This window comes from Chrysemys picta, chromosome 1 (assembly GCF_011386835.1).
Source record: "Chrysemys picta bellii isolate R12L10 chromosome 1, ASM1138683v2, whole genome shotgun sequence".
Lineage (NCBI taxonomy): Eukaryota > Metazoa > Chordata > Testudines > Emydidae > Chrysemys > Chrysemys picta.
In genome coordinates this window covers 213,307,408-213,319,955 of record NC_088791.1, presented here as the reverse complement: position 1 = coordinate 213,319,955, position 12,548 = coordinate 213,307,408, and the positions used below count along the sequence as shown (strand labels likewise).

Below are 12,548 nucleotides of genomic sequence, written 5' to 3'. Positions count from 1 at the left end.
ACAGTACGAGAAGGCCGTTACACAGACAGACAGTGTCTTTCTTTCTTTTATACCTCTGTAACTAGCTAAGTGATAAGAATACATGTAAATTCTTAAAGTATAGGCCTTTACAGACAGGCCTGAATATCTATATCCTAACAACAGAGTTTGTACAATTGACTCCTAGTTCTGAGGAACCCAAATTCATACCAGATTTAGGGAAAATTCACATATTTGGATGCAGGTGAGGATATTATATCAATACAAATAGTCTTAGTGATGCCATAAACTCCCTGAACCAAATTCATTTCTGTGCCACTGTTTAAAAGGGAGCCTGCAAGGATTTTATTTATTTATTTTGTAGTTCATGCCTGAACAGTACTCTTATCTTTGAGGAGAGGATATGGGGAAAACACACCTTTTTATGACACATGGGACACCCAGGGGTGAAAGTAACTTAAAGGACTTACCGGTATGCTGGAGTCCTGCACAGGGGGCGGGGCCTCAACCGGCAGCGGGTGGGGCCTTTAAATCTTTGGGCCCTTTAAATCCTGGGGCACCAGTGGTGATTTAAAGATGCTCTCCGTAGCATCTGAAGCCCTGGGCCCTTTAAATCACCGCCAGAGCCCTGGGCCACCACTGCTGCCCTGGGGCTCTGGCAGCGGGATGCCGGTGGTGATTTAAAGGGTCCGGGGCTCCGCTGCGCTAGCGGCGGCTAGAAGACCCAGGGTTCCAGCTCCGGGGCTCCATCAGCGGGGCTCTGGCAGTGATTTAAAGGGCCCGGGGCTCCAGCTGCCGCTACCTCAGCCACTGCCCCGGACCCTTTAAATCTTGATTTAAATCTTGATTTAAAGGGCCTGGGGATTTAAAGCCTCTTTGAGCTGCCGCCGAAGAGGAAGAGAGGGATCGAAGGACCTGCCGCCGAATTGCCGCCGCCAAATCAAGCGGCGCCATTGAGCTGCCACCGAAGTGCCGCCAATCTTTTTTGTTTGTTTGTTTGTTTTGTTTTTTTTGCCGCTTGGGGTAGCAGAAAAGCTGGAGCCGGCCCTGCCCTGGGGTCCCTTCCCTCCCTGTCAGTGGGGCCCAGGCCATAGATTGTGCCCTGGGATTTGTGGTCCCATGGGATGAGGCTGTATAAAAGTGAGAGCACTGTGCAGAATTTACTGGCCACTATAGTCTGTGGACTGCTGCTCTGTGCTCAAGGGGAGGTGGGGTGTCAGACTTGCTCAAATGTGTCAGAGACCCAACACTGTTAAGAGCAGCTAGCAGAGATTCTCCCGCAGTGCCGAGGAGCCTATGCTTTGGGTGCCAGAGGGGAGATCTGTAGCCCTGCTGTGCTGCTAAGCCCGAAGAGGGCAAAGTGGGTGTGTGCCATGCAGGTGAGCAGCAGTTAGTTAGCGTCCCCACGCCCTGTGGCAATCCCTGTTGTTTGGGGTGTCACTGCCAGGGGGCGCTGCCGGCCGCGCGCTCCGGCTTCACGCTGGCATGACGCACGCGCCGCGCCCGCAGTTTCTGGACGAGTGAGGTAATGCTCGGGTCGGGAGCGCTGTGATTGGCTGACGGCCTGTGCGGGGGAGGGGCCATTGGCGGAGGGGACGGAGGAGGCGGGGCCTGTTGCCGATAAATGAGGGCCGCCCCGCCGGCCGCCTCCATACAGCGCGGAGTCGGGAGTGCGCAGTTGGGCCGTGGTCGTCGCCGCGCCATGCTCGGAGCCTGACTGAGCCGCCGCGCCGGGGACACGAATGAACAAGCTGCTGCTGCTCCTGTTCACGTACCGGGGACTCGCCAGCCGGGGGGGCCGCAGGGGGAAGCGCCGCCGAAAATGGCCCCGTTCCGCATCCGCAGCGCGCGGCCCGAGGACTGCCCCGATCTGCTGCGCCTCATCAAGGTAACAGGCTGCGCGCGGGGGAAGGCGGGGAGGGGGAGGAGTGTGTGGAGGGGGAGGAAGGAGGAGGGGGAGACTGGGGGGAAGGGAGAGGAGTGTGGGGGGAGGGGAGGAAGGTGGGCAGAGACTGGGGGAGGGAGGGGGAGGGGAGGAATCTGGGGAGAGACTGGGGGAGGGGAGGGACTGGGGGAGGAAGGGGGAGGGGAGGAAGGTGGGGAGAGACTGGGGGAGGGGAGGAAGGTGGGGAGAGACTGGGGGAGGGGAGACTGGGGGAGGAAGGAGGAGTAGAAAATCTGTTGTTCTTGTAATCAGAACCTTTGCACCTGTTGCGCCACAGGGGATAGAAATTCTCTCCCCCCCCCCACTCCCTGTTCCCGTGGTTTTGTATGCCCAGCACCCAGCCCTTCTTTGCTGGAGTGTGGAGGACACCTTTGCCCTCCTGACTTGGCAAAAACAAGTTGTTTGTGTTCACTTCACCTGCAATGGGCTGCTTGCTCTTCACTCTCTGCACAGGGAAAGTGGCTTCCTCTCAGCGCTGCTTTGTATAAATAGCACTTGGGTAAGAAATGTCTTCTCTACATGTGGAAATATATTTGTTTACGTGTATATATATATTTTTTTCAGGAATTAGCTAAATATGAGGATATGGAAGATCAAGTAGTCCTAACTGAAAAAGGTAACAAATTAGCAGCTGTGAGTTTGTTTTGATGATAGTCCCACTATAGTTAATATATAATGTATATCAGCTTATTGTCATCTTATAGATCTGCTTGAAGATGGCTTTGGTGAGCATCCTTTCTACCACTGTCTTGTTGCAGAAGTGCCAGAAGAACAGTGGACAGCTGAAGGTAAGACATCCTGCTGCTTTTTTAAAATCAGAAATGCGCAGGGTGTATGTAACATTATTTAAAGCTACTGATTATATATAAAGCTCCAGCTGTGAATTTGGGTAAGAAGAAAGTGTTTGAAACAGAAGAACCATTATGTTTTTCTAAAGTGATCAACCATCCTGAAGACACTGGAGACCAGGTATAATATATATGATGTACTGTAATTCCATTTCATTAAATGGTTGTTCTTGTTTGACCCTAATTTACCTTAATGTAATCCTGTTGAATCACATTTTTTCTTTAATTTGTCCCCAATCTTCAGGTTACAGTCTCTAGCTTCGCCATGTACATGGCCCTTCCGTGTACATGGATGGGCGGGGAGGTAACTAAAAGATCCGTTACACAATAAAGTAGATGATCATGATACATGAGGTAAGGTCTAACAGGGACAAGTACTATTCCCAAGCATTTACCCAAAAACACACGGTAGATCAGAAATTCTGAATGCACTCTCTTCGTATGAGTATGTGCAAAGCATTATGGCTAACAATGATTTGAATTCTCAAGTTTTAGGACTGAGTGGGATGATGTTGGAAGAGGGTACCAGTTCTGCACTGACTGGTTGGCTCCTCTTACAGGGTGAGCCATAGAGTTGTTTCAAGCAAACAAGGAAAGCTGTTGGCCAAAGTAGATATCTTTCTGGTGCCCAGGATAATGGAGACAGACTACTACTTTATCAGTGAGAACACAGTTGAGGCAGTGCTGGAGATGCCATTATGTTAACTAATGGCTGCCTGTGAGCACTCCTGGTTTTCCCACTGAGCAATTTTTGAGAAATATTAATTGGAAGACAGACTTTAAAGGTGTGTGGTTTTAGATTCTACTATTAGTGTTGTGTTCTGATTTTTAAGAAAGCAGAATTGAGCTAACTGCCACCATATTCTGAACTGCCGTGTAAAATGTAAACCAATTTATAATCCAAAGTGGACATACCCTACTGATTTATCAGTATGTATAATGTCTGTAGCAGAAAGCCTTAGTTGTTCATTGTTCGCTATAACTGTAAACACTGCCTTTGAGGAACCAGAAGGATAATCTTCATTCCACAACACAGATCTCAAGCTATCAGAATTCCAATTTTACCTACACCTCAATATGCTTATTGCAAACTTCCATTCTTAAATCAGGCTTATAACAGTTAATAAATAATAGTTGCATGTACAGAAAGAACACCTAGGTATTTAGGTTACATGCATGTAAGCTGAAATGTACTAATCTTGTTGCCTTTCAAAAATAAGGGTTTTTTTGCTGATGTAATATAATCCTTTGTTACAGGACATCTTATTGTGGGTTTTGCCATGTACTACTTCACTTATGACCCATGGATTGGAAAACTGCTGTACCTTGAAGATTTCTTTGTAATGCCTGAGTTCAGAGGTATGTTTTAAGGAATAGCTTTTTAAAGTATTGTTTATTGTATATGCTTTTTTTAAAAATTACAACTAACATTTCTTGACTTTTTAGGACTTGGCATTGGTTCAGAAATTCTGAAGAATCTGAGTCAGGTAAGTAGTTTTTCCTTTCGCCATTAGATTTTTAGCACAAGACAGCAGAGAAGCAAGTCTGTCTGTCAGTTGTCTGAATTAATATTACCCTTTAACAGAACTTGAAAGTGAGTGATTCAGTTGCCGTAGTAAAGTGGATAAATGGACATATAGCGGCAGGCTTATCAGATTCCGTTAACTAGTGGTTTAGTATCTGTCTGATTCTTCATAGATGCAGAATTGTGATAGACACAATGGAGATGAGGGACAAAGGAGGAAACTCTATATTTAAAACAGTTGCAGACATTTTAGTAGTGGTGTCCACTTCAAAATAAATCATTGCTGGGGACTCTTGCCTATCAACAGTGAGTGGAAGGATAGATTTGTGTACATAACAAATAAGATTGCTATATACCTAATAAATATACTGGTTATATGTTTGTAGGTTGCTCTCAAATGCCGCTGTAGCAGCATGCACTTTGTAGTCGCAGAATGGAATGAACCTTCTATCAGGTTCTACAAGAGAAGAGGTGCTTCTGATCTGTCCACTGAGGAAGGATGGAGGCTCTTCAAAATCGACAAAGAGCATCTGTTGAAAATGGCAACTGAAGAGTGAGGAATTATTCCAGCAAATGACAAATCTTATCCCTGAATCATACTCTGAATAAAGTCTTGCCTTGCTTTCTGTACAGTTTGTAGTGGAATAAATAGCATGGACACTAATTCCAAAGCTCCATTACCAGTGCTATTGTAGTATAATTGTTGCTGTTGTCATCTGTCATCTGGACTTGAAACATCAGTTTTACAGGAAGTGACATCTGTGAAGTCCAATTTATTTGCTTGTAAACATCATCCTTCACCAGTGTGGGCTAGTGATCTTTCAATGTATATTGAATAAAACTTCATTGTTGTGAGTGTCATTCAAATGTGTACAGTGTACACACTGGCAGGGTTTTTGTTTTAATTTCCTTTTATAAAATAAAGTATAGTATTTTCACTTCAATGGCATTAGTGTAGTGTGGTTGAATTCTTACAAGTAAAGTGGCTTTCATTTGGTCACTATTTCCTACAGCAATAAATAACTCCACTGCCAATCAGCATCACAAGGACTTGAAAGCAGAGTTTTTGTTGCAACTAATGTAGCTTCCAGTGACTACGTATCTGTCCACCCTTCCAATTTTGGATTTTGTAGCTCCTTTTTTTAAAAACAAAACCAAGGAAAAACTAATATGGAATCTAAGCTTTTTCTCTTAGAGTGGAAGTAATTAGAGGCAATGCTGTTAAGGCTTCTTTACCTCCTGATCTTATCTAAATTGACTGAAGAGTATTTGTGAGCATTTTGCACCAGCCTTAACTAAATTTTGGTTAAAACCAATTTGAACACAAGAACAGGTGGTGGGGTTACTTGTAACTAGCTGCTGTCCTTTTTAAAGAAGCTGTTTGAAAGTTACCAAAAAATTGTCACTGTACACAGGGCCACAAATGCCCAAAGAGTTATCCTGTTCTGTAGTAAACAATTTTAAGGTGGGGAGAGAACTTGAGATTTTTCATAAAACTAGCTGGACTCTACACCTGAACAGGAAGGCAGAAGGAAGTGAGGTTGATAATGAAAGCAACACACCAGGGTTATAGTTAAAGTAGCTTCCACTTGTTTTCATTATATTTGAATGGTGCTTGGACTGGCTGAAATACAAAAACTACTAACTTCACTACAACAGCCTTACCTACATTAGAAGGGTTGTTCCAGCATAGTGAAGACAGTAAATCTCTATAGAGGTGGTTATACTGATTAGCTTAATCCTGTACAGGAATGGGAATATGTTGTACCAGTATAACTGTCTCCCCACTAGGGTTTGTACTGGTAGATTGATTTAAAAAAAAAAAAAAAAAAAACCTCGCCAAAAGTTACACCAGTACAACTTTTGAGTATAGAATTAGACCTGCGTAAGTGGTTTTGGGACAGGAATCATCTCACTGTACTACAATGCAAAGACCCACCTCATTCAGTTGTAGCTAGGTAAATGGAAAGGAGCATAAACACTACCAAATTAAGTGTAAAAATGTAATAAATGCCAAAAAGGAGTTTGAACAGCTAGTCAAAAACTCAAAAGGTAATAAATATTAAGTACATCAGAAGTAGGAAGCCTGCTAAATAACCAGTGGGGCCCCTGGACAATCGAGCTACAAAAGGAGCACTTAAACATGATAAAGTCATTGTGGAGAAACTGAATTCTTTGCTTCAGGCTTCACAGCTGAGGATGTTAGGGAGATTCCCAAACCTGAGCCATCCTTTGTAGGTGACAAATCTGAGGAATTGTCACAGATTGAAGTGTCATTAGAGGAGGTTTTGGAATTAATTGATAAACTTAACAGTAATAAGTCACTGGGACCAGGTGGCATTTACCCAAGAGTTCTGAAAGAACTCAAATGTGAAATTGCAGAACTATTAACTATGGTTTGTAACCTGTCCTTTAAATCAGCTTCTGTACCCAATGACTGGAAGATACCTAATGTAACACTGATATTTAAAAAGGGCTCTAGAGGTGATCCCGGCAATTACAGACCGGTAAGTCTAATGTCAGTACTGAGCAAATTAGTTGAAACAATAGTAAAGAATAAAATTGTCAGACACAGGAACATAATTTGTTGGGCAAAAGTCAACATGGTTTCTGTAAAGGGAAATCATATCTTACTAATCTATTAGAGTTCTTTGAAGGGGTCAACAAACATGTGGACAAGGGGGATCTAGTGTACTTATATTTCCAGAAAGCCTTTGACAAGGTCCCTCACCAAAGGCTCTTATGTAAATTAAGTTGTCATGGGATGAGAGGGAAGATCCTTTCATGGATTGAGAACTGGTTAAAAGACAGGGAACAAAAGGTAGGAATAAATGGTAAATTTTCAAAATGGAGAGGGGTAACTAGTTGTGTTCCCTAAGGGACAGTCCTAGGACCAATCCTATTCAACTTATTCATAAATGATCTGGAGAAAGGGGTAAACAGTGAGGTGGCAAAGTTTGCAGATGATACTAAACTGCTCAAGATAGTTAAGACCAATGCAGACAGTGACGAACTTCAAAAAGATCTCACAAAACTAAGTGATTGGGCAACAAAATGGCAAATGAAATTTAATGTGGATAAATGTAAAGTAATGCACATTGAAAAAAATAACCAACTATACATACAATATGATGGGGGCTAATTTAGTTACAACTAATCAGGAACAAGATCTTGGAGTCATCATGGATAGTTCTCTAAAGACGTCCACGCAGTGTGCAGCGGAGTCAAAAAAGCAAACAGGATGTTAGGAATCATTCAAAAAGGGATAGAGAATAAGGGCTGGTCCACACTAAGCCCCCAGTTCGAACTAAGATACGCAACTTCAGCTACGTGGATAACGTAGCTGAAGTCAAAGTATCTTAGTTCGAACATAAAGGTACTTACCACGGATCCACATACGGCAGGCAGGCTCCCCCGTCAACTCCGCCTACTCCTCTCGCGGAGCAGGATTACTGGCGTCGACGGCGAGCACTTCCAGGATCGATTTATCGCGTCTAGACAAGACGCAATAAATCGATCCCAGAAGATCGATTGCTTGCCGCCGAACCAGCCCTTATATAAATGCTTTGCTGAACCAGGTTTTGGAAGAGATGGTTGCAGTTCAGATAAAGGTTTTAACCGGTCATGGAAGAAAACAAAAGATAATATTTCAACCAGTAGAGTTATGTGAAATCTGATATTGAATTTTATTACAAATTTGAAACTTAGCTCAGGTTCAAAATCTGAATCAAGTATTATTGCACCTCTTCAGAGCTTCTGAGAATGAATTTAGGGTTTCATATAAAAACCCCTTCCCACCCTCCTCCAAAACAAGCTATTTTCAGTCCAGCTTCACTTTCACTTTTGAGTGTTCATTTGACAGCAAAACACGAAGTAAAAGACTAGGAGGGCAAGGATCAGTCGATGAAAACTAAAAACAAAACAAAACCAAAAAAACCAAAAGAGGGTTGCCAAACCCTTATAAGAATTTAGGAGATTTATGTCATTGTAAAGAGGAAATTGTGGTTAATGAAAAGAGATCACTCTTTTCACTAAATTGTGTTTTCCTCCTCTCTCTCTCACACACACAAAAAAAACACACTAAGGAGACAAAAGTGGATGCTGATTAAGAACATAAGAACGGCCATACTGGGCCAGACCAAAGGTCCATCAAGCCCAGTATCCTGTCCTCTGACAGTGGCCAATGGCAGGTGCCCCCAAAGGGAATGAACAGACAGGTAATCATCAAGTGATCCAGGCCCTGTCACCCAATCCCAGCTTTTGGCAAACAGAGTTCTAGGGACACCATTTCTGCCCATCCTGGCTAATAGCCATTGATGGACCTATCTTCCATGAATCTATCTAGCTCCCTTTTGACCCCCTTTATAGTACTGGCCTTCACAACATCCTCTGGCAAGGAGTTCCAGAGGTTGACAGTGTGTTGCATGAAAAAATACTTTCTTGTGTTTGTTTTAAACCTGCCACCTATTAATTTCATTTGGTGGCCCCTTGTTCTTGTATTATGAGGACGAAATAACACTTCCTTATTTACTTTCTCTATACCACTCATGATTTTATAGACCTCTATCATATTCCCCCTTAGTCGCCTCTTTTCCAAGCTGAAAAGTCCCTGTCTTATTAATCTCTCCTCATACGGAAGCCATTCTAATAATTTTTGTTGTCATTTTTTGAACCTTTTCCAATTCCAATATATCTTTTTTGAGATGGGGTGACCACATCTGCACGCAGTATTCAAGATGTGGGCGTACCATGGATTTATATAAAGGCAATATGATATTTTCTGTCTCATTATCTATCCCTTTCTTAATGATTCCCAACATTGTTAGCTTTTTTGACTGCTGCTGCACACTGAGTGGATGTTTTCAGAGAACTATCCAAAATGACTCCAAGATCTCTTTCTTGAATGGTAACAGCTAATTTAGACCCCATCATTGTATGTATAGTTAGGATTATGTTTTCCAATGTGCATTACTTTGCATTTATTAACACTGAATTTCATCTGCCATTTTGTTGTCCAGTCACCCAGTTTTGAGATCCTCTTGTAGTTCTTCACAGTCTGCCTGGGACTATCTTGAGTAGTTTTGTATCATCTGCAAATTTTGCCACCTCACTGTTTACCCCTTTTTCCAGATCATTTATGAATATGTTAAATAGGACTGGGCACAGTACAGACCCCTGGGAGACACCACTATTTACCTCTCACCATTCTCAAAACTGACCATTTATTCCTACCCGTTGTTTCCTATCTTTTAACCAGTTACCAATATATGAGAGAACCTTCCCTCTTATCCCACGACTGCTTATGTTGCTTAAGAGCCTTTGGTGAGGGACCTTGTCAAAGGCTTTCTGAAAATCTAAATACACTATATCCACTGGATCCCCTTTGTCCGCATACTTGTTGACCCCCTCAAAGAATTCTAGCACGATTTCCTTTCACAAAAACCATGTTGACTATTTCCCAACAAATTATGTTCATCTATATGTCTGACAATTTTGTTCTTTACAATAGTTTCAACCAATTTTCCCAGTACTGAAGTGAGGCTTACTGGCCTGTAGTTGCCAGGGTCACCTCTTGTGACCCTGTTTGGAAGTTTGTTTTATGCCATATGCAGTGTTCCCTCTAATTTTTCCCACGCATGTGTAGAATTAATTTTAGGATAACAAAAATAATGTGGTGGGGGTGGGGCCGAAGGGTTCAGAGTGTGGGAGGGGGCTCAGGGCTGGGGCAGAGGGTTGGGGTGCATGAGGGGGTGAGGGCTCTGGGGTGCAGCTGGGGTGAGGGGTTGGGGTGCAGGCAGCCTCAGGGCTACAGCAGGGAGAGAGGATTCCCCCCACAGCAGCACCTGGCTTGTGAGGGGGAGAGGTGCCTCTCCCCACTGCAGCAGCCCTGAGGCAGAGGCTGCAGGATAGGCGCCTCTCCCCTGGTCTCCCCCCCAGGTGCAGCAGGTCCGGGGCTGGGGCCAGGGGAGAGGTGCCTCTCCCCTCGGCTGTGGCAGGTCCAAGATTGGGCTGGGGCTGGAGGGGAGAGGTGCCTCTCCCCCTGGTCACAGCAGGTCCGGGGCTGGAGAAGAGGCATCTCTCTCCACCGCAGCCCTGGGCACCTGCGCAACGCTTAGTAGGCTGATGCCTGGCCGCGCAGCTTAGAAGGAACTTAGGCTGTATGTGATGTTATCTAGGTCCTCCAAGAAAAAATGTCGCCAAGATCCACCAGCAAGGAGAAAAATACATTTTGTTTAAAACTAGATGCTACCTTTACACATCATAAATAACTCAGCCTTTACAGAGACTACAGTGATAGGTGTTATGGAAATACATAGGCAATAACTTAGGAGGTGCCTAACACAGGCTTTTCTAAGTGCCTTTGAAAATCTCACCTCCATGATTTTTAAGTTTGTACTGTAGAGATGCCCTCACATGCACATTCCCTAGTTCCTTCCAACCCTGAGAAATGGTTGGCTGGGCACACATTGCTTCCACTTAGCTATGGGCTATGTGGAAGCAATGATATGACGAACAGTACATTTAAAATGCAAATTAAATAATTTTGCTACAAATAGAGAGATCCCAGATACTTTGCTAGCCCTCGGTTTATTATTTTTACGTCTGTGAGATTGCTTTAATCGTAGCTCAGCAGATCAGCACGAAACCGGATAATGATTTAGTTGTTTAAGAACAAAAGTTACTTGTTGCTGAAAATTAATGGGCAGAACTGGCAGAGAAAGACAGCAATATGCTCCATACTCAAAGAAATTACATCAACAGTAAGCCAGTTCTAAACAAAAATAGCTATGAACTGTAAGGAAAGATTGTAGCATATGCTGCTCCTCTGTCATTACAAGAAACAACCCCCTTTTTATGTAACTGAATATCTTTGAAAGATGGCAGTCTATCAACAAGGCTGATAGAAATGAAGTCCACGGTGTCACACAGTGGGTATATCCAAGTGACAGCAAAGTGAGGCCCAGGTTCAGAAAAAGAGACCTCCCAAATCCCAATATTATCAGCACAAGCCTAGCATGTGGACAGAGTGTAACCCTTGTAAAATTTCCCCCCTCTTACCAATTCCTATTCATTTCAACTGAGTTTTTGTAAGTATTATCATTTAATTTTAATAGTAGAACCCATTTTTTCAAGTTGGATCATTCTGATGATTTGCGATCTTAACTACTAGTAATTGTCTTCAGGACCCCGGGTATTCCATGATTCTGCAGCCAGTCTCTGTAGCTGGGACTGTAATAGAGTCAGACAGGATCAGGCACAGGTGTAAGATGCACTGACCACACTGAGAAACATTGGCTTTCTCTGAATGCTTCTTTCCAGGGGTGGAATTTGACACTGATTCTCAGTCTTGGGGGTTTCAACTCCCAAAGAGTTCATGAACAAGTATTGGGAGTCATGATAAAGGGGTGGGAGCCCCTGTATGGAAAAAGATGTCCCGGGAAAGGTTGCGAACCATTGCTGAAGGGCTAGAAACAGAAGCTTCATGCCACTGGAGATGGCAGATTCACACCTTCCTAATGGGACCCAGATTCTTGCCTAGGGAAGGCCCAAGGAATCATACTTAAAAATCATGTATACAAGTGTTATTTTGGAGCATGTTTGGAAGATTTATTCTTTTTATTTATTTATATATTTTTGACCATTGATTCCCGATTCAGTTGAAGTCCTGGTAACTCAGGCACATGACTTTACAAGTGGAGGGCTACAATACAAAAGAATAAAAACGAACAAAACAGTTTCAATAGCACTCTGTAAAGGATTCCTAAAAAAAAAAAAAAATTCTGTAACACACGTGACATAAAACAACCAACCATAGGATGATGTGCTGACATGTGTTTGAGCTGACATACCTAGCTCGTTTGTGTCTTCCCCAGAGATGATGGAACAATTTGTACAGTGGGGGTGCTGAGAGCCACTGACAAACTGTAAACCCTGTATATGGTGGAAACAACTTCAAGCCAGGGGGTGCGGCAGCATCTTCAGCACCCCAGCACCTATGGTCTTCCCCATTTCCATCAGTAATGTGATCATCACAAACTTGTGACAATAAAACTTTTATACCCCCATGACATGTTGAATGTGTTACATATGCATAACCGGTAAGTGTGCATGAGGTAGAATTCTGCTGTTGCTGGGCAAACAAGAGTCCTACTGATTTCAAAAAGAGTTGCAGTTTCACAGTCAGGCACATACGAGGCAACCGAGAGGTACATGGATGCCCCACCGGCTCCTCAGAAATACCTATTAATTT

General features: G+C 43.4%; 1 protein-coding gene across 2 annotated transcripts; it reads left to right on the top strand.

Annotated features, from left to right (window-relative positions):
* The first annotated feature begins 1,555 nt into the window (after positions 1-1,555).
* SAT1 (spermidine/spermine N1-acetyltransferase 1) lies at positions 1,556-5,241 on the top strand. 2 transcript variants are annotated; one of them, XM_005281544.4, is made up of 6 exons: positions 1,556-1,867; positions 2,489-2,540; positions 2,629-2,712; positions 4,030-4,131; positions 4,219-4,259; positions 4,684-5,241. In XM_005281544.4, exons 1-6 carry the CDS (start codon positions 1,802-1,804, stop codon positions 4,852-4,854), a joined length of 516 nt encoding a protein of 171 aa, XP_005281601.1. In that variant the 5' UTR covers positions 1,556-1,801; the 3' UTR covers positions 4,855-5,241. The 2 variants fall into 2 exon arrangements, with proteins under 2 accessions (XP_005281601.1, XP_042715030.1); XM_042859096.2 differs by having other exon boundaries at positions 1,577-1,867; positions 2,611-2,712.
* Positions 5,242-12,548: the final 7,307 nt, after the last annotated feature.